The 23145-nt window shown below is 41.1% G+C and overlaps 1 protein-coding gene across 3 annotated transcripts in view; it reads right to left on the bottom strand.

Annotated features, from left to right (window-relative positions):
- Positions 1–1622: 1622 nt before the first annotated feature.
- LOC106585652 (apoptosis-inducing factor 3) overlaps positions 1623–23145 on the bottom strand; it is a 34289-nt gene continuing 12766 nt past the window's right edge. For 2 of the 3 annotated variants that reach the window (XM_014172082.2, XM_014172083.2), the window contains exons 2-20: positions 19911–20134; positions 16520–16739; positions 13653–13762; positions 11803–11912; positions 11651–11695; positions 11459–11552; positions 10697–10809; positions 10102–10188; positions 9734–9825; positions 9472–9602; positions 9139–9254; positions 8320–8391; positions 7758–7821; positions 7277–7353; positions 6855–6972; positions 6604–6702; positions 5863–5938; positions 5549–5653; positions 1623–3497 (exon numbers count right to left, since the gene is read on the bottom strand). In XM_014172082.2, the coding sequence (XP_014027557.1) occupies positions 3455–3497; positions 5549–5653; positions 5863–5938; positions 6604–6702; positions 6855–6972; positions 7277–7353; positions 7758–7821; positions 8320–8391; positions 9139–9254; positions 9472–9602; positions 9734–9825; positions 10102–10188; positions 10697–10809; positions 11459–11552; positions 11651–11695; positions 11803–11912; positions 13653–13762; positions 16520–16739; positions 19911–19941 (1803 nt within the window). In that variant the 5' untranslated portion in view covers positions 19942–20134 and the 3' untranslated portion in view covers positions 1623–3454. The remainder of the gene's footprint in view (positions 3498–5548; positions 5654–5862; positions 5939–6603; positions 6703–6854; positions 6973–7276; positions 7354–7757; positions 7822–8319; positions 8392–9138; positions 9255–9471; positions 9603–9733; positions 9826–10101; positions 10189–10696; positions 10810–11458; positions 11553–11650; positions 11696–11802; positions 11913–13652; positions 13763–16519; positions 16740–19910; positions 20135–23145) is intronic. The other variant, XM_014172084.2, reaches the window with a different exon arrangement.

Raw genomic sequence — 23145 nt, 5'->3', positions numbered from 1 at the left:
GTAGCATCCTATGACGGTGCCACGTTGAAAGTCACTGTGCTCTTCAGTACGGGCCACTCTACTGCCAATGTTTGTCTATAGCAATTGCATGGCTATGTGCTTGAGTTTATATACCTGTCAGCAACAGGTGTGGCTGAAGTAGCCGAATGCACTTATTTTTTAAGGGGTGTCCACATACTTTTGTATGTGTAGTGTATTCCTCAGGCATGACATGTGCTACTGTGTACATGTAATCTGTATACCATTCTCAACCTATTCCTACAGGGGAAACTATACAAGGAGTATTTCGCGCTGTGTGCGGCTGAATTTGACTTCTGATATGGGGGGGGGTCCATTGGAAATCTTATGGACTGCCCTCTTTAATTGAAACTACAGGTTTTCAATGGGATTCAAGTCAGAGGACTGAGATTGCCATTCAAAATGTAGATTTTGTGGTCAATTATCCGTTTCTTTGTGGATTTGGATGTGTGCTTGCGGTTATTGTCTCGCTAGAAGATCCACTTGCAGTGTCAGCCTCCTGGCAAAGGCAACCAGGTCATTTTTTCATGTATTTATATCAGATCACAGCACCGCCTGGAGTTTGATAAATGGCATTGGCACTTGGATTGGAACCGGTGCTATGGTCAGATGACATGAAAATAGAGCTCTTTGGCCACGCACACCAGTGGTGGTTTTGGTGTTGAAAAACAGAAGCATCTGCAAAAAAGTACATCATACCTACAGTAACATATGGTGGTAGATCTTTGATGTTATGGGGCAATTTTGCTTCAACTGGTCCTGGGGCCTTTGTTAAGGTCAACGGTAGTGATGGGGGAAAAAATGTATACAGTTACATATTATTGTTATTAATTTGACAATATATTGTATCATATCGTTTTGTTAATATTGAAATATTATTTTTGCGCTTGTTGGTTGTACCTTTGCCAAAACTCCAGTATTTTTCATCCATAGCTTGTCCTCCATCTTCTTTTTAAATAGGGAGACAATTTGTTTTCAGCACTTTTATTTCTATGACTAATCAAAACTCAGCAGACATATGGCGAGCAATATGTTTGGAACATCGAATCGCAATAAAATCAGAGTATCTAATCGCAATACATATAGAAACCTGAGAAGCGCAATACATATAGTATCGGCACCTAAGGATTGTTATAATATCGTATCACGAGGTCCCTGGAAATTCCCAGTTCTACTCAACTGCATCATGAACTACCAAGGAGGCTAAAACTTGGCCACAAGTGGATCTTCCAGCAAGACAATGACTCCAAGCACTAATCAAAATCCAGAAATAAATGGTTAATTGACCACAAAATCAACATTTTCCAATGGCTATCTCAGTCTCCGGACTTAAACCCTATTGAAAACCTGTGTTTTGAATTGAAGAGGACAGTCCATAAGCGCAGACAAGAGGATATCAAGGATCTGGAAAGATTCTGTATGGCAGAATGGTCTAAGCTCACTCTAAACATGTTCTCCAATCTCATAAAACATTTTAGAAAAAGGCTCAGAGTCATTATCCTCGCAAGGGGAGGGTGCTAGATTATTAAAAACGGGTGCCAATAATTATGGACCCCACTGCACATGCAGCTTTAATTCCAAAACATGCAGAGTAGTACAGAAAAAATAGTTGAAGACTTTTATTTCAAAGTTTATATTATAAAAAATATCATTATAATCTTCCCTGTATGAAGAATATTTTTTTAAAATGTCTTTCACCTCTGGTCTTAAGTATTTTGGAATCTTCAACATGCCAAAATAGAGATGGGAATGCTTTCTCCTCTACACATCTAAGGGAATTATAAGCAAGTTCTGAAAACAAGACCTCTTCAAATACAGAGAACTAATATATGGTAAGAAAATAAAATAAACAAATTAATATGTGTTTGCAATGGGACCAATCCCAATGTGACCAGGCCTCAAACCTCAGTTCCCTGAGTTAGTAACAAAGAGCATTTAGAGGTGACAACTACCAAAAATAGCCTTCAGCAACTATGACATGACCATATCTAAAAGAACCACAGTCATTTACCTTTTAGAAAGCACAGACATATTATTCTATTGCGCAAGCATGAACATAGATTAAAGTACATTTCAATTTCTCATTTATGCAATCTACGAGCCTGCCAACAAAGGTCACCACCAATAAATAGAGGTACATGGTCATCCTTAAAGGAGTGATTTGTGAGCATCTTGTGAGGATTTCATTGTTGTTGTTGTTGGTGTGTGTGTGTGTGTGTGTGTGTGTGTGTGCGTGCGTCCGTGCATTTATGCGTCAGGTGGGGAAAGGTACAACTATGGATTAGGTGTAGTTTATCTTGTTATGATACATTGCATCACACTGGACTCAGGGGTAGATGTAGCATAGTACATGTAAATCCTGGACACTCTAATTAGTATGATATGTTACGTTTTGTATGCTATATATTAATTTGTGGATGTCAAATTACAATTCGCTTGATATGTTATGAATTGCAATTCATGCAATATGTTACGAGTTGCAGTTTGTACAATATGTTACACATTTTTCAAAATGCATGATATGTTACGAATTCCAATTTGTTGTTGTTAACATTAGCTAGGTGGCTAGTTGGCTAATGTTAACGTTAGCTGGGTGTCTAACGTTAGCTAGGTTTAAGGTTAGGGTTGGGTGTTATGTTAAGTGGTTTTAAGGTTAGGGCTAGGGGAAGGGTTAGCTAACATGCAAAGTAGCTAAAAAGTAGTAAGTACTTGTAAAGTTGCTAAAATGCTAAAAGCGTTATACTTAACGTACATAACATATCATACTAATTTGAATATCCCGGATTTACATATACTATGTTATGTCTAGTCTATAAGAACAGGCTGTTTGCATGGCTTTGAGGCAAACATTGTGCAGTTAAGGGTCAAAATGCAAAGCTGACAAACCTAAGCATTGTTTTTTATGTGGCTTTTATAGGTAACAATGTCTTTGCTTCTATAAGTTGGGGCTGAACAATCTATTAGAAATCCTATTATTTCAACTACCAGATATACTGTACATTGCCTGTTTTAGCCCACATGAGCATACTTAACCAGATTAGTTTCATCTCAACCTTAGAAAACTCCAGTTTAAAACTGTTTTGTTTACAGTGTATTGAGAATTATAGCTATGTACAAAGTTGCATGTACAAAAAAATTCAATACCCCTATCTGGCCCCTTATAAAAAAGTGTACAGGTAGATACATAATGCAGAAGCACAGAGACTGCATCCAGGATTGCTTCACTGTGAAGTCGCATGAGGACACAGATCTTCCATTACGGTATTGGAGCATCGTCTCAGTCTCGATTCCAGGGGAGCAACTCCAACAGTCCCAGACACGGGTCTTCTGCTGTATGTCTACAGTTTGGCACAGCATCTCATCAGCACCACAAGTATCCATAGTTAGTGTCCAACAGACCCCAGACGCACGGAGAGCCTGAGATGTGGAGGCTCGCTCACTGCGACCCTTTGTCTATCAACCAAGACATGTCCCCTGTCCTGCAATGCGGAGGAAACAAACCAACAAAAAACATCACTCAGAGTGCATATTATGCAGTTTAGACAATAATTATGTGGATAATGTAGTCTAGGCTCTGAACAACAGAAAACAAGAGTGTAAAACTGGAAGTGAACTACATGTCATTATAAACCGGGTGGTTTGAGACCTGAATGCTGATTGGCTGACAGCCGTAGTTTAAATATATATATATATATATATATATATATATATATATATATATATATATATATATATATATATATATATATATATATATAAATATATATATATATATTTTATATATTTTTTATTTCATCTTATTTAACCAGGTAAGCTAGTTGAGAACAAGTTCTCATTTACAACTGCGACCTGGCCAAGATAAAGCAAAGCAGTGCGACACAAACAACAACACAGAGTTACACATGGAATAAACAAGCGTACTATAGAAAAAAAAGTCTATATACAGTTTAACAAATTAACACTGGAGTGATAGATGAGCAGAATGTGATGTGCAAGTAGATATACTGGTGTGCAAAAGAGCAGAAAAGTAAATAAAAACAATATGGGGATGAGGTAGGTAGATTGGGTGGGCTATGTACAGCTGCAGTGATCGGTTAGCTGCTCAGATAGCTGATGTTTGAAGTTAGTGAGGGAAATATAAGTCTCCAGATTCAGCGATTTTTGCAATTCGTTCCAGTCATTGGCAGCAGAGAACTGGAAGGAAAGGCGGCCAAAGGACGTGTTGGCTTTGGGGATGAACAGTGAGATATACCTGCTGGAGCTCGTGCTACGGCTGGGTGTTGTTATCGTGACCAGTGAGCTGAGATAAGGCGGAGCTTTTCCTATCCTAGACTTATAGATGACCTGGAGCCAGTGGGTCTGGCTCCAGGTCATCTATCAGACTATACCACGGGAATGACAAAACATTTATTTTTACTGCTCTAATTACATTGGTAACCAGTTTATAATAGCAATAAGGCACCTCAGGGGTTTGTGGTATATGGCCAATATACCACGGCTAAGGGCTGTATCCAGGCACTCCACGTTGCATTGTGCGTAAGAACAGCCCTTAGCCGTGGTATATTGGCCATATACCATACCCCCTTATGCCTTATTGCTTAATTATAGCATAAGCATGCTGAGGCTGATCATTGTGTGTTCTGACAGAGCGTTTCACACACAGCCGTATCGTATAGTGTTTCATGAAGGGATTTATTTTTATTTATTTGTGTATATATTTTTGGGGCTATATCAGCTTTAATATTGCAGATACAGCATATTGTGGGTTCTATCAATGTAATTGTCTGCACATGAAGGGATTGTTAGTGGAGACGGAGATTAAGAAAGACATGCATCTTAGTTTTTGTACTTGCGTTGTCGGGTTAACAACCTTCATTGTATGAATGCACGATTAAAAATGAAGGATCTACATTAGAGAAAGTAAGATATTGTTTACAGCACAGATGTCAAACTCATTCCACGGCGGGACGAGTGTCTACGGGTTTTCGCTCATTCCTTGTACTTGATTGATGAATTAAGGTCACTAATTAGTAAGGTACTCCCCACACCTGTTTGTCTAGGGCTGATTTGAAAGGAAAAAACTAAAACCTGCAGAGACTAGGCCCTCCATGGAATGAGTTTGACACCCCTGGTTTACAGTAAAGCATTACAGTACTGTATCTTAAAGGAAAAATCCACAAAAAAAACGTATCATATCATCATGATGATGTGGCAAGTGACAATTTGCTTTTTGAAAGTCCTATATTTTGAAAACTTGATCGCTGACGTGCGTTGTATCAACAGTGGACTAATGAAAATTAAAACATTTAAATACATAAAACTTTCCTTCAAGCAAACTGGCAGACACCCACGGGAAAATATGTAAACCCTCATTTACTTATTAACATTGGAAAAGTCTATCACTGTTATCACTTATCATGTGGTAACATTTATAGAGGTCAGTGTTTGCTCATAGTGAACCTCGGAAAATGTAAAGAACATAACCTCATTGTCACCCAGACCCAACTGAAGACCATAGACATGCACTTACTCCACATCTCGCTTTCTAATCGTCTTTCCAGACCCTAAGACCTCTGCCACACGGGATACAATGGGGTCATAGTTCATGCTGGCCACGGCAACCACCTCCTCACCCCTATAGGTAGGAGAGATTAACCAAGGAACTTTTAGGGAAAACTCTAGGATTACTAGAGTTTAGTCTGTTGTAATGATGAACACTCCTGGATTATATAAGAACAAACAAAACATGACAAAAACAAAACAGAGGATTTTCTTTACAAAACAACATGAGCCAATGGCTGAATGCATCTCAGTAGATAGCCACAATTGTGATTGGACACATACCTGGTATAAAATGCCACAAACTTCAGCTCGTCCACGTCTCCTTGGATGATGACATCATCAAAGCCATCCCCGTAACCTTGGTAATAGAATAAAACCACTTTTTTAAGTAGGTTTGTAAAAAGAGTAAACATACCATCACATCACCACCACCACACCCATTATGATGGCATACTTCTGAATCCTATGATGACTGAAAACCCTCAGTGTCTGACTTCACAGCTAGGTGGCAGTACTGGAGCTACAATCTCAACAGAGACATTTGGAGGAGAGCAATTTTGGTAGTAGTCTTACCAACTCAATATTTTAAGATTACTTCCCAAACAATTCACACAGTACATAAACAAAACTTGTATAACTTGTGTGTGAAAAAGTTTCATCATTTACATTTTAGTAGACGCTCTTATCCAGAGCGACTTACAGTAGTGAATGTATACATTTCATACATTTTTTCTCCATACTGGTCCCCCGTGGGAATCGAAACCACAACCCTGGCGTTGCAAACACCATGCTCTACCAACTGAGCCACACAGGACCAATGGGTCAGTGGGCTAGACTGTGCATGGTGCTGGCAACTCCATGCTGGACCCCATGGTGGAGGTTTGGATACATGCACAGGCCACATGTAAGGAATGGATGTGTCACTGTCCATTTTGACAGTTCTGCCATGTGCTTCGGATATAATCTGCTAAATAACCCTACCGGTATTAAATGATATTACTTGTGGAGTGAGGCGTTGTTTACCTGCGTAGCGTAGGCTTTTCCCAAACATGGCCGACCAGAAATAGGGCACTGTTTTGATCTCAGTGGGTCTTCCCATCATGCCATGTGCTGCCGTTCTCCCTGTCAATCCCAAACAAACAGAAAAGGTCCCATAAAAACCAACACTGCAAATCCAGCCCCAGACATGCAGCTGAGTGTTTGACCCCGTAGGGAAAAACTCACACTTTAACACGTAACATTGTAATACTTAGCCCTTAAAAATGAACACTTACCGTGCACATGGGCCATTTGCCAGTGTGGGATGTTCACCTTCTTATTGCTCCGCCCCGGAAAAGGAAACGTCACAATGTCTCCTCCGGCAAAGACACCATCAACGTTGGTCTGCATTGTCTGAGGGTTAGAGGGTTATCCAGAAGAATACAGGAGCCAATGTGGAAATCAGGAGGATCTCTTACTTGTAGACAAGCCACCTGACAAATTAGAGGATAACTGCAATTTTCCCTGTCAGGAAAAACTCAGGCCTCTAGCTCTGCGAATAACACAGTAACACTTGTACATTGCAATAGAGTGGCACTGAAATTACTTGTTTCTATGAAATGAGTGCATTTGAAATTAAATGAGTACATTCAAAGTATTTGTGTGTTATTATAATTGTTGTGCATGCCGTGCCGTGTGTCCCAATTGTAGTTTCTACCTTGTTGACGGGGACGAAACCCTTGGAATCCATGTGAACTCCACTCTGTTTCAGGAAGCCAGTGGCTGGGCCTGACCCTGCAGGGGTCCCACATAGATAGAGTCCACCATTAATTCACCATCAGGAAGCAGAGTAACAATGGCTATTGTAAGCCAGAAGAGGACTGGCCCACCCTCAGAGCCTGGTTCCTCTCTAAGTTTCTTCCTAGGTTCCTGCCTTTCTAGGGAGGTTTTCCTAGCCACCGTGCTTCTACATCTGCATTGCTTGCTGTTTGGGGTTTTAGGCTGGGTTTCTGTACAGCACTTTGTGACATTGGCTGATGTAAAATGGGCTTTATAAATACATTTGATTGATTTGATTGACTGAGAGTGAGTTGGATCAACTCTACTTTACACTCCTGCCCCACCACTGATAGGAGTGAGTTTGCTAAAGTGGAGGCCATTGCTGAACGAGCATTTGTGTCTCTGAGCTAGCGCCTCACCTGTGCCAATGACACACACGTCCGCCCTTAGTACTTTCCCACTCTTCAGAACCACCTCTTTCAACTGTGGAACATAAAAACAACATTGACAAAAACAGTGAGGCAACACACACATAATATTACCAATAGATTACCCTCAGTTCTACTACTTCCGTTCCTGAATACAAAGTTCAGATATTTTTTGCAAAACCAGTATTGTCAAGTCTTTTTTACTGAGCCACACTCCAAATGGAGGCTGTAATTGGTATTAATCTTGGCTGCTTGTCCTTTCTTTTTGTTGGCACGCTGTGGTACATCAGGGTCAGTCACACCCATTCATCAGCATTCAATGGCTGCATCCCCATTCTCCACCCTTCTCCCCAATTGTATCGTTGCACACTTCCCATCATGGATTTGAGTAATAATTCGCAGAGGGAGTTTCCACCATGGTGAAATCAATAACGGAAGTGTGCATGGTAGAGAATCTGGGCGAAGCCTAAAAGTGGGCTTGACTGGCCAGCAGAGAGAAGGAAGGAGAGAGCCATCTGTGCATGTTATGCTGTTTCTCTCACTTTCGGAATACCTGTCCATCATGGCCAAGCATCTCCGATACCTCGTTCAACATGTAGAACTTCACCCTGTTTGTCTCAAACAGCTGAAAAGTCACAGGCAGATAGACAGGCAGACACGGTGAGAGAGAAAGAGAGAGAGAGAGATAGCACTGGGTCAAGGTTCAAAGGTCAAAACTACTTCTCAAAGAGTTGAGCTTTTATTAAGTTTAGCCTTAATTGTATTCAGCTACAAATATATTTCTTTATTTAAAAAAAATCTTCCATATGCCTGTTATTAATGCCAATGGTCAATTGGCGGGTAGGCAGTAACGCTTCTTATGAATACTTTCTTAATAATGGATTATTAACACATTATGCATTACAAGGTATGACTGTATCAACAGTCTCCCTCTGCCTTATCTTAACAGCAGGGAACATGCAGTGTTACCATGCTGAGACCCTATCATGCTGAGACCCTATGTACACACGCACAGACACACGACACACACACACACACACACACACACACACACACACACACACACACACACACACACACACACACACACACACACACACACACACACACACACACACACACACACACACACAGTATAATCTCCCCTGAAAAAACAGGACTAGTGGGCAATATCTACCTGATTGTCTAAATAAGTGCATGAGCACGGATAAGAATATATTCTAAATATTCCCTTGTGGTGCCTGGTGAATTGAGCCCAATGAACATGATTCACATTTCAAATATACGTTTCTCTGAGTAGAAATGCAGATTAAGCTGTTCTAGAGGTAGTAGGGCTGACACAGAGCCTGATTTCTCAGGGGTGGGTCCCTACCTTCATTATGGCTTTTCCTACTTTCTCCCCCAGAGCTTTCCGGAAAGGGATGGCTTCTATCCCAATGATGGAGACAGAGTGGGCCTTGTCGGTGAGAGCAGCAGCCACCTCCATACCTAATGCAGAGAATACAGATGATTACACATGCACACATTTACAGATAGACGTGCTACAATTACAGTAGTACTATCAAAACAAAGGTTCCAAACAACTGTTCAACAAAGTACAACTTAATGTAGCCTTCATAAACCCTTTAAGGCTTATAGATCAACATTCCTTCGAAAAAAGAATATGTGACTGTTTTATCTACTGCATGCCTGTCATCTCTCTCACCAACAAATGATGTTCCCACAATCACAGCATTCTTGTTGTTGGCCAGCCTGGCTACGCTGTTAGCATCTTCAGGGGTTCGGAGGTGAAACACATTCCTAACGTCCTGGCCTTTGTAGTTCATCAGCTTGGGTCTTACAAGAGACAAAATACGGGTATATCAGTGTCTACAGAACAATGAGTCACAACTGGTCATATCAACAAGAAGAGAATTGAATTCCATTTTATTGCATTCAACCAAAGACAATTTACGGTTACTCCTCACTTGCTTCCTGTGGCAATGAAAAGCTTCCTGTATTCCATCCTAGAGTCGTCTTGAAAAGTCACAGCCCTCATCTTAACGTCCACTGCCACAGCCTATTGACATCCAAACATCCCAGTTAGAAAGAGAACATAGGACCAGGGTGTCACCAAGGGAATCCATACCACTTCATTGCTGCTCTGAGACCAGTGTCGTGTTCAGTAGGGCACACTGTAACAAAAGTTTGCAACGGAAAAAAAAACTAAAATCTTCTTGGAAGAAGTTCGACCAGGTAGCAACTCCCTGTTTCAATCTGTTTGAAGACTGCCCACTGAACACAGCCCTGATGTAGATTCAAACTCAGCCAATATAATCAGTGTTTCAGGTCTTACCTCCTTCTCCGTGAGCAACTCGATGTCGTGGGCTTGGAGGAAGTCTATGGAGCGTAGCCGGAGCTGCTCTGCTGTGCTCTCTAAGGACTGAGGGGGAGATGGTTAGTTACGCCGCACCACAGCACAGTACACCACAGGTTGGAGTTTATGGGGTGACGTTTGTTAAGTTGAAATGTTATTGGTGACATTCAGTGAAGAAATGCCACTTTTACGATGCTAAAGCAACATACATTTTTTGGTTTCATTTTTAACCTTATCACAATTTGAAACTCAAGGTCAGCAAACCATTTTCTCATAGATATCATGGGCAAATTTCTACATTGGCTGGCACAAATATTATCCCACGATTACAGACTAAAGATGGGTTCAAGATGGGTTAATAATACTAGCAATAACAAAATGGGAAGTATTTTGGGAAGAATATTCAATCTGCTACGAAATACAGTACAGCATAACTGGTAGTCCTTCATCAGCAATTTCAACAATGTTTGTATCCAGAAGAATGGTCAACTTAAAGAACCCTCATGGTCACTAAGTCCTTATGGAGATAGTCCTTTTACCATCTCTGTGGTGTGCTCTGGATCTCTGTACAAACCTTACTCAGTTTAGGCCTGTCATAGGGTGGGTGTTTGTCCATGGTGCACATGACAATGCGATCAGTGAAGCCTTCCTGTCGCAGCGTCTCAGCGCACACCAGCCCTGCTGGACCTGGAGACACAAGACACTTGTTTAATGTCTATATAGGATCTTAGATCCTTGCTATCCAAACTGAATCCATGCTCCCTTTACCATAACTATTGAGTGAAATAGTAGTGGTGAATTGGAGAGTGGATTGAGTTTGGCATACCAGACACAATCTTAGAGCGTTTTGATGATAAACAAAATGCTTTGAAGCGTGTTAAAACTAAAAGCATACAGTTGAAACATGTACTGTAGTACAAATACACTATGAACTAAAATCCTTGTTGTTGCAATAATTCTTGGGAGCTGCTATCATCTATCCTTCTTTGGAATACTCAGGACCTATAATGAACTGTACATATACTGTATGGTTCAAGTCCTAGTCGACAGTTTGAACATAAACAAACAGACTTCTATTTACCAGCGGTGCATGCAGGAATGGAACTTAAGTATTTTGGGCACTGGCCGGCCGGGCTAGTAGACTGACATTTTTTACTAGCCGGGTCGAAAATTTGTGTCATGCGATATTTGAAAAGGCAAAATGTCAGTTGCCGGCGTGCTAGTTGAACACATTTTCTTCTAGCCCGGTCTGAAAACGACTAAACACGGGCTAGCGGGCTAGCTTAATTTCCATCCCTGAGTGTGAGTGTAAGGAGATGCTCAATGGCCAACTCACCTGATCCAATGATAAGGACCTGGCTGAAGCCAGTGCTGGAGTTAACTGCTGAACATCGGGCCATGGCTTTTGACCTCTTCTGTGACTGAAGATCCTGGAAGACAGAAATGTTTGCCAGGTCACAGGTCATCAAAGGGGGATCAGTTGATTTAGCACAATGATCTATTCTAAATAGTCCCAGAGTGTCTTTACCTGTTTGTTAGCACGAATTATCACTTTGTCCTTTTCAACTCGGACCTGAAGCAAACAGACATGAGCGATGTGTACACGGTTTTGACGATGCTTAGAGAGAATGTGAAGGCAGGGAATGTGAATGGCATTGCGAACCGAACAAGGAAGGTCACCTGGAAGGTGGGCAGGCTGTCTAGCCCAGGAAAGTCCTCAATGTCTCCTGTAACGATGTTGAAACAAGCTCCATGCCAGGGGCAACGCACGTGGCCTTTGGACAAGATACCTGCAACACACAAAGATATACAGTACCAGTCAAATGTTTTGACAGACCAACTCATTCAAGGGGTTTTCTTAATTTTTTTACTATTTTCTACATTGTAGAATAATAGTGAAGACATCAACACTATGAAATAACACGTAAGGAATCATGAAATAACCCAAAAAGTGTTAAACAAATCAAAATATATATTATATTTAAGATTCTTCAATGTAGCCACCCTTTGGTCTTGATGTCAGCTTTGCACACTCTTGCCATTCTCTCAACCAGCTTCATGAGGTAGTCACCTGGAATGCATTTCAATTAACAGGTGTGCCTTGTTAAAAGTTAATTTGTGGAATTTCTTTCCTTCTTAATGCGGTTGAGCCAATCGATTGTGTTATGACAAGGTAGGGGTGGTATACAGAAGATAACCCTATTTGGTAAAAGACCAAGTCCATATTATGGCAAAAAGAGCTCAAATAAGCAAAGAGAAATGACAGTCCATCATTACTTTAAGACATGAAGTTCAGTCAACCTGGAAAATGTGAAGAACTTTAAAAGTTTCTTCAAGTGCAGTCGCAAAAACCATCAAGCGCTATCATGAAATTGGCTCATGAAGACCGCCACAGGAAAGGAAGACCCTGACTTACCTCTGCTGCAGAGGATACGTTGCTTCAGAGTTACCAGCCTCAGAAATTGCAGCCCACATAAATGCTTCACAGTGTTCAAGAAACAGACAGATTTCAACAACAACTGTTCAGAGGAGACTGTGTGAATCAGGCCTTCATGGACAAATTGCTACAAAGAAACCACTACTAAAGGACACCAATAAGAAGAAGAGACTTGCTTGGGCCAAGAAACATGAGCAATGGACATTAGACTGGTGGAAATCTGTCCTTTGGTCTGATGAGTCCGACTTTGAGATTTTTGGTTCCAAACACTGTGTCTTTGTCAGACGCAGAGTAGGTGAATGGATGAACTCTGCATGAGTGGTTCTCACCGTGACGCATGGAGGAGGAGGTGTGATGATGTGGGGGTGCTTTGCTGGTGACACTGTATGTGATTTATTTAGAATTCAAGGCACACTTAACCAGCATGGCTACCACAGCATTCTGCAGCTATACTCCATCCCATCTGGTTTGCGTTTAGTGGAACTATGATTTGTTATTCAACAGGACAATGACCCAACACACCTCCAGGCTGTGTAAGGGCTATTTGACCATGAAGGAGAGTGATGGAGTGCTGCATCAGATGACCTGGCCTCCACAATCACCCAACCTCAACCCAATTGAGATGGTTTAGGATTAGTTGGACCGCAGAGTGAAGGAAAAGAGGCTAACAAGTGCTCAGCATATGATGGAACTCCTTCAAGACTGTTGGAAAAGCATTCCAGGTGAAGCTGGTTGAGAGAATGCTAAGAGTGTGCAAAGTTGTCATCAAGGCAAAAGGTGGCTACTTTGAAGAATCTAAAATCTAAAATATATTTTGATTTGTTTAACACTTTTTTGGTTACTACATGATTCCATGTGTGTTATTTCATAGTTTTGATGTCTTCGCTAGTATGTTACATACAATAGAAAATAGTAAAAATATAGAAAAACCCTTGAATGAGTAGGTGTGTCCAAACTTTTGACTGGTACTGTACATCCCACTGTATCACTCACCAATCCATCTCAGGACTTGATTATGACATAAGACTGCAAAAATATGAATTTCCATACCAATATTCCACAAAAATAGCAAACAATGCAAAACGGGACTCACCTTTGACCAGTGGTGCCCCATAATGTGGGCACTTGTGCCCCATTGCAGAAAACTCGCCATGTTCTTTAATGAGCAGCGCTCTGCCACTTCCCAAATCAACCTCTCGCATCCTAAGCAGGAATAAGAGCACACACAGACGCACACACACACGAACGCACGCACACACACACAGGAAGGGACAAAAATTGTGAGGCAAGGGGAAATAATGACAGGTTCCAGCCATACAAATTTCAATATTCAGACCCCTTGACTTTTTCCACATTTTGTTACGTTACAGCCTTATTCTAAAAAAGATTAAATTGTTTGTTCTAATTAATCCACAATATGACAAAGCAAAAACAGGTGTTTGAAATTTTTGAAAATGTATAAAAAAGTATTCAGACCCTTTACTCAGTACTTTCTTAAAGCTCATTTGGCAGCGATTACAGCCTCAAGTATTTTTGGGTATAAGCTACAAGCTTGGCACACTTGTATTTGGGGAGTTTCTCACATTTTTTTCTACAGATCCCTTCAAGCTCTGTCAGGTTGGATGGGGAGCGTCTATGCACAGCCATTTTCAGGTCTCTCCAGTTATTGGCAGGTCTCTCTCAGATAACTGAACTAAAAGCCTACCGCCCTGTAGCACTCACTTCTGTCATCATGAAGTGCTTTGAGAGACTAGTCAAGGATTGTATCACCTCCACCTTACCGGCCATCCTAGACCCACTTCAGTTTGCATACCGCCCCAACAGGTCCACAGATGATGCAATAGCCATCACACTGCACACTGCCCTATCCCATCTGGACAAGAGGAATACCTATGTAAGAATGTTGTTCATTGACTACAGCTCAGCATTCAACACCATAGTACCCTTCAAGCTCATCATTAAGCTGGAGTCCCTGGGTCACAATCCCGACCTGTGCAATTGGGTCTTGGACTTTCTGACGGGCCGCCCCCAGGTGGTGAAGGTAGGAAACAACATCTCCACTTTGTTGACCCTCAACACTGGGGCCCCACAAGGGTGCGTACTCGGCCCCCTCCTGTACTCCCTGTTCACCCATGACTGCGTGGCCATGCACGCCTCCAACTCAATCATCAAGTTTGCAGACGACACAACAGTAGTGGGCTTGATTACCAACAACAACGAGACAGCCTACAGGGAGGAGGTGAGGGCACTCAGAGTGTGGTGTCAGGAAAACAACCTCTCACTCAACGTCAACAAAACAAAGGAGATGATCGTGGACTTCAGGAAACAGCAGAGGGAGCACCCTCCTATCCATGTCGAAGGGACAGCAGTGGAGAAGGTGGAAAGTTTTACGTTCCTGGGCGTACACATCACAGACAAACTGACATGGTCCACCCACACAGACAATGTGGTAAAGAAGGTGCAACAGCGCCTATTCAACCTCAGGAGGCAGAAAAAAATGTGGCTTGTAACCCAAAACCCTGACTAACTTTTACAGATGCACAATCGAGAGCCTCCTGTCGGGCTGTATCACAGCCTGGTATGGCAACTGCAACACCCTCAACTGCACGGCTCTCCAGAGGGGGGTGCGGTCTGCACAAGGCATCACTGGGGGCAACTACCTGCCCTCCATGACACCTATAGTACCCAATGTCACAGGAAGGCCAAAAAGATCATCAAGGACAACAACCACCCGATCCACTGCTTGTTCACACCTGTCAGAACTAGAAGCACAAGCATTTAGCTACACTCGCATTAACATATGCTAACCATGTGTATGTGACCAATACAATTTTATTTGATTTTGATTTGATTTCAGATGTTTGATTCGCCCCAGTCTTAGGTCCTGAGCACTCTGGAGTAGGTTTTCATCAAGGATCTCTCTGTACTTTCCTCCGTTCATCTTTCCCTCGATCCTGACTAGTCTCCCAGTCCCTGCCACTGAAAAACATCCCCACAGCATGATGCTGCCACCACCATGCTTCACCATAGGGATGGTGCCAGGTTTCCTCCAGACGTGACGCTTGGCATTCAGGCCAAAGAATTCAATCTTGGTTTCATCAGACCATTGAATCTTGTTTCTCATGGTCTGAGAGTCTTTAGGTGCCTTTTGGCAAACTCCAAGCGGGCTGTCATGTGCTTTTTACTGAGGTGTGGCTTCCGTCTGGCCACTCTACCATGAAGGCCTGATTGGTGGAGTGCTGAGATGGTTGTCCTTCTGGAAGGTTCTCCCATTTCCACAGAGGAACTCTGGAGCTCTTTCAGATTGACCATCAGGTTCTTGGTCACCTCCCTGACCAAGGCCCTTCTCCCCCGATTGCTCAGTTTGGCTGGGAGGACAGATCTATGAAGAGTCGTGGTGGTTCCAAACTTCTTCCATTTAAGAATGATTGAGGCCACTCTGTTCTTGGGGACCTTCAATACTGCAGAAATGTTTTGGTACCCTTCCCCAGGTCTGTGCCTCGACACAATCCTGTCTCGGAGCTCTATGGACAATTTCATTCGACCTCATGGCTTGATTTTTGCTCTGACCTTACAGTATATAGACAGGTGTGTGCCTTTCCAAGTCATGTCCAATCGATTTAATTTACCACAGGTGGTCTCCAATCATGTTGTAGAAACATTTCAAGGGTGATCAATGGAAACTGGATGCACCAAAACTGAATGAGCTCAATTTCGAGTCTCATAGCAAAGGGTCTGAAAACCCATGTAAATAAGGTATTTCTGTTCATTTTTAATACATTTTTTAAAAAATCTAAAAACCTTTTCGCATTTTCATTATGGGGTATTGTTTGTAGATTGATAAGGAAAAACATTTTGATCCATTTTAGAATAAAGCTGTAACGTAACAAAATGTGGAAAAAGTCAACGAGTCTGAATACTTTCCGAATGCACTGTACATTGTCTTTTGTTAGGCCTTACTGTCCATTTTCCAGGTCCTTGACATGACAAACGGAGGCCTCCAGGTAATCGCGGGGTTTGTAGAGCCTGAGGGGGGCGGCAGCGGCGGAATCCTCATCGGAGCAGTGTTCCAGTGCTCCGTTGGGTCTGCAGTCAGAAAAGGGGCTCGCCTTTCCATTAGCGGACTTCACACCTGCTTCCTTTTCTTTGCCCAGAAGGGTTAGCTCCACTTTCACCTCAACTGCAGGACACAGACCACAGACCATTAGCAAAACTGCAGAATACAGACCACAGACCATTAGCAAAACTGCAGAATACAGACCACAGACCATTAGGAAAACAACACCCTTTTCAGGCTGATGTTTGCCCAGTCAGTTACATTTAAAAAAAAATTTATTCACTTGTTGATAACTTTTACCCATCATCCTCCTCAACTTTAAGGCACCAGCAGCCACTGATACTCATTAATTTTTCCTTTGATTGCAGCACTCAGCGTCAGACTCCCCACGGAGAAGAGTTCTGTATCGAATGAAACTGACATGACCATGAAAATACTTTATAAGATTAAGAAAAACGTGGGGCAAATTTGCTGTGGTAATCTTGAGAGCTTCATGACATATATTTAGGATCACTACCACATGCATTAGATATTTGCTGAAATAACACACATACACAAGGACAGGCCTAAGTGGATGTTTGTGTTTATTTGTTGTGAGGCACCCTGAGGCATTTGATGACATCTAATAAGTTGCCTCTGGTGTTTGTATTTCTGCATTTGAAGAGGTGGTTGTGCAACCCGTTTTCACTGCAGCCAGATTTATCTCTTCGGCTGTAGAAATGTGCTGACCCTCCGGTTCCTACACGATAATCTGGCTGGAATTTTGACCTGCTGAGCGAGTCTTAATTAAAATCAATGGAAAATCATGAGAGTGACTGCAATCACAGGAGAGGAAAGGGGTAGAGGCATCCATCCCCAGACTCATATGGGATCTTTTTTTTTTCAAAGGAGAGATCTTCAACTAGGACCTTATGTAAGAGAATTCACATTGTGTATTAGATTTGTTATAGGGATATTTTATATTTTGATATTCTCTTCTCTTTTGATTCTCAGATCATAAAATCACATCCACTGATCGGGGCAATTCTGAATCCATAAATTGATAGCTTACTCAACCATATGCTCCATGCTGAAGTCAGAATGTTGATTGATGTATAGTGAGCTCCAAGTATTGGGACAGTGACACATTTGTTGTTGTTTTGGCTCTAGTCTCTCTGTTTTAGGGGACCAAATACTAAACTTTTGACTACTTTAATACACATATAACTGAATTTGGCCCAATACTTTCGGTCCCCTAAAATGGGGGGACTATGCACAAAAATGTACGTCATTTCGAAACGGTTCACCCAATATGGATGAAAATACCCTCAAATTAAAGCTGACAGTCTGCACTTTAACCTCCTAGCCATTGTATCATTTCAAATCCAAAGTGTTGGAGTAAAGAGCCAAAACAACAAAACATGTGTCACTGTCACAATACTTTTGGAGCTCACTGTATATATAAAATGAAGACTAGCATGATAATTGAACATGAATTAATAAATTCTATAATTTGTTAATTCACTGAATCTAAAGTAAGCAGCACCACCCATTCATGTACATGAGCATTTTTTTAAAATCATCATTAAAAAAGCAAAGTGTATATTTTGGTTCACCTCACCTTCTCCTGGACAGGGGTTTATTTGTCAATGACTTGCAAACTATGTGAGATGACTCTGTCCAAAAACCTATTACCTTTAACTGAGGGTATTTGTCCACAACGTGTAGTTACTCTTACTTTTGTACTGTACATTACATGTACAAAGTGTAATTTTACATTCATACACACTGCTAAAAAACAAAGCTGATTTGTGGTTCTATATAGCACCACTTCTTCTAGAAATGCAAGCTTCTTTGTTTTTGGATTATTCCTGCCTAGTTAAGGGATCAATCTCTCCACTGAGATTATCCAATGCACCAAAGACCAATATGACTCATTGACAGCAAAACTGAGTGAATTTGTACACCTCAGGAGAAACATACTTGTCAAGTGAGGAAGAGATACTCCTACTGCATTCTCTCACTTTGCCATATGTTACCACTTCATCCCCCTCTCTCACACACTCATTCCCCTTTCTTTTCTCCCTTCTGTTTTTCCATTCAGAGGCATCATGTGCTTAATCCTTTTGAGTGGGCACTGATGGCTTTATATTATTCCTAGTCTTAGAAACTATTCTGTTTACTTGACTCTATGTTGCTAAAATATTTTATTGGATCAAATTGAGTGGTCAGCTCTGTAGGGATCATGTAAAATGTATTAGTCAAATTAGGTACCAATCTGCTTTTCACTGACTGCAGAAACTCACAGTGTGCATCAATGTTTTGACTAAGCCCATGCTTTTCAGAAATGTTCAGTATCACATCAGGCAACACACTTGAATAATTATTATCATCTTCATGTAATTGCTTTATGATTTCAATTTTTCTCTGGATTTTCCCTAGCCCTAACCCTAACCCTTACCTTAGCGCTAGGTACAGTTTAAGTAATTACAATACTTTTTACATTGTACTTACAGGAATAATTACACAGTAATGATGGTGTGATATTGTATTCTATATTAAAAACATAACTATACTGGTGGTCATCCCTGCTGTGTCCAAGGTTCCATTCAGGGTCCCACTTGTTTCCTAAAGACTCTGACTAATTAGACATTTTACAGTGAGGGGCCTCTGTTCCAGCACAGCACCCTCTAAAGTCGCCCCTATAGAACTGGAGACAAGCTCCCTATCCCCTCCACTTTATTCATACTAGCTGCTAGTGTGGTATTGCAGTGGTTGTTTTTGTGAAAATTATGTTTAATTTGTTTTGGTTTTTTAAACCGCTCTCCATAAGAGCTAAAACACTATTAAGTCAAAGCTTTAGGAGCAAGCAAAGATATAAAAAACGTAATGTACTTAATTACAGCACTTACCACAGCCTTCAACAAGCTGACTGCATTGCATCAGTGATATTTTTGCTTTGAAACAGTCATACATTGTGCCATACGTTTAAAACTCAAATTTGACTATGTAATCCTCTTGAAGGCAATGCAATTGAGAGCATTAAAATTCCTCCTCCACAAATCGCCATGCTACAAAGGCAGTCAGGAGAGGGGTTTGTATGACCTATATACTGTATAGCTGGCGAACAAATGCCAATTATTCCAGGATTTGGAAAGGGGTAGGACAGATGGAAGGAGAACAGGAAGTAGGACGGAGGGAAGGAGAACAGAGGGTAGGACGGAGGGAAGGAGAAAGGGGGTAGGACGAAGGGAAGGAGGATGGGGGGTAGGACGGAGGGAAGGAGAACAGTGGTTTGGTGGAGATGGTGTTCACCTGGCTTGCTTTTGGAGAGGCATCCTCCCATTATGGGCCCAGGGTAGAGCCAGGAGGCCTGGCTGGAGGAAGCCCAGGGGAGGTGAGGAAGAGACAAGGTCAGATCCTGGGGTTGGGCTGCTGGGTCGGGAGGTAACCACGACAGTGTTGAAACGGGGGTATCAGTATGTGCAGGTGCAGATCCAGGTCAGCCATTGTAGACATCAGCTCTCCCACATCACCACCTGGGAGGAGGAAGAGTGAACAACAGCTGAGTGGCTGAAAAGCCCAGTGGAGGCTGGTCGAGGGAGAAATCGGGAGATTACAAAAGCCCAACCATCAAACAGCACCACTACACCAATCTGGACTCAGGGGTAGACTTAACATAGTAAATGTAAATTAGTATGATATGTTATGTTTCATATGGTATGCATTAATTTGTGGATGTCCATCATCCATTTTGTATGATATGTTACGAATGAGAATTTGTATGATATGTTACAAATTGCAATTCATACAATATGTAATAAATTCCAATTCGTACAATATGTTACAAATTTGCCAAACCTATGATATGTTAGGAATTCCAATTTGTTGTCGCTAAATTTACCTAGGTGGCTAGGTGGCTAACGTTAACGTTAGCTAAATTTGCCAATTAGTTAAAATTAATACACAACCTTTGGGTTGCTAAACGTTCACGTTATACACTCACCCATCCACCCCGACCAACCACCCTACTTTCGTTTTTGCCTTAAGTAACCTTCTGTCTTATGCAGCCATACCAAACGTGACATGTCATAATCATTTTACGTCTAGTCTATGAGACCAGGCTGACTACACAGTTCTATAAGTTTCTCACATGACTACTTGTGTTTTTTAGAGTTCCTCTGTATAGAGTGGTGTGTGTGTGTGTGTGTGTGTGTGTGTGTGTGTGTGTGTGTGTGTGTGTGTGTGTGTGTGTGTGTGTGTGTGTGTGTGTGTGTGTGTGTGTGTGTGTGTGTGTGTGTGTGTGTGTGTGTGTGTGTGTGTGTGTGTGGTGTGTTTGCATTTGTGAACCACTTCCCATTTTAGTCATTTAAATACATACAGTTTGTGAGTTTGCCTAAGGATACCAAATAGTTGATATCAACATTAGGAAAACTTTATATTTTCATAATGTTCCGAAGTAATTGAGATAATATCACGTGAGGATTAGCCACTTATATCAACCATGGCTTAGAAATGGTACAATGAACTACTATGCATTCATGATGCCATTCATGATGCTGAGAAACATGGACAAAGTCCTGGAAAGGCCACTGTGGTCGTTAAAGGGCTAGCCTAACACTCATTAACAACCATTAGCATTCACAGCACCATCCACAGTGCTCTCAATGGCATTGTTGACTATTTGTTTTCCACCACAAAAACTGCCGTTTGAAAAGGAGAGGGTGTGTAATTGTCCGTCAACCTGTAGGAACTGTACACAGATCAGAGAAGAGAACTCCATGTTTGTGAGATGAGGCAGGAAAATGATGTGGCCCTAACTTGGTTCTCTGAGGTGGTATAGAACTAAGCAGCTTCTAACACTATTCCTGTGTGCTCTGCCCTCCAGCAACACTTGGCTGAGAAAAGGTTGTCACTTGTTTTCTACACTTGTCTTCAGTGTTGGGGAAGCTACTTTGAAAATACAGTTTACAAAGCTACCAATTACTTCACACTGGAAGAAGTTAAGCTACAGTAGAGCTACCCTTAAGAAAAATATTGTTTACTGAACTAAAGTCACTTTGAAAACGTAGTTCACCACATCCAAACTACTTAGTGAAAAATTATCATATCTAAATCAGAAATTTCATAGACTACAATTGCATGACCAGATCACTCTGGAGTCAGATGTTAACATAATGTGTAATTTAGCCTATTAAAAGTAAAATTATGTTTCAAGTGAGAATTATGCAGGTCTAATGCTGAAAAAGAAAGTAAATTCTTGCCTACTTCACTCATATTTATTTTAGTAAAAAAAGTGGTGCGTATTTACAATAGTTAGCTACACCCCTATATGGCAAAAAGTAATTAACTACTGAAAACACTACCTAGATTTGAATTGAGTTAAACTACCACCAAGCTACTTCAAAATGCAGTTAAATTACTAGTTGAACTACATGTAGTTCACTCCTCCCCAACACTTATTGTCTCTCTACTATGAAGCTAATGAGTGTGTGTGTGTGTGTGTGTGTGTGTGTGTGTGTGTGTGCATGCATGTGTGTTTGTGTACAAATGCCCTTGAAGAGAAGGTAATAGTGTTAATCATGTTAATTGATCAAATTTTCGATATATATTGTTACTTAAAACCTGTTGGGGCTCGGGGGCAGTATTGAGACATTTTGAAAAAAATATGTGCCCATTTTTAACCGCCTCCTACACCAACTCAGAAGCTAGGATATGCATATTATTAACACATTCGGATAGAAAACACTCTGAATTTTCTAAAACAGTTTGAATGGTGTCTGTAAGTATAACAAAACTCATATTGCAGGCAAAAACCTGTGAAAAATAGATCGAAAAAAAATGTGAATTTTGTGACTGTACTATTTAGTGTCATTGTTTTATAGATACCATAGTGAGAAAGCATTCATTTCGCAACACCTACGGCTTCCACTAGATGTCAACGATCTTTATAAAGTTGTTTGAAGCGTCTATGATAAACAGAGAGCAAATTAGAATCCAAGGAAGTTGACATGTCATCACTTCATTTTTTGCGCCTGCACATAAATCTGAGAAGCGTGAGTTTGTCATCATTGTTTATCTAGACATAGGATAGGTTGTGTGAAAATATTACTGATGTTTAACGTTAAAAATGGACCAAAAGATTAATGCTAAACAACATTTGACATGTTTGAACGAACGTAAATAGATTATTTACTAGGTTTTTTTTGCTTTTCGGCGTGATTTTACACTCCCCCCACCACGTTTTGTGGGAGCATAATGAACGCTAAGTACTTGGTGTTATTTGGACATAAATTATGAACTTTGTCAAAAGAAACCACATTTGTTCCGTACCTGGGATGCCTTCCGGACCTGGGATGCCTGCCTTCTGATGGAGATAATCAAAGGTAAGGGGATATTTACAATGTTATTATCGTTTTTTAGATGATGCTAACTGTATAGCATAGCTTATTGTTCTTAGCATAGCACCCCGTTTATTGCAAAATGTGATTTCCCAGTAAAGTTATTTTGAGATCTGGCCATTCGGTAGCAATTACGAGATGATAATATA

Source organism: Salmo salar, chromosome ssa24 (genome assembly GCF_905237065.1).
Source record: "Salmo salar chromosome ssa24, Ssal_v3.1, whole genome shotgun sequence".
NCBI classification, from domain to species: domain Eukaryota; kingdom Metazoa; phylum Chordata; class Actinopteri; order Salmoniformes; family Salmonidae; genus Salmo; species Salmo salar.
This window is presented reverse-complemented; position numbering and strand designations above follow the sequence as displayed.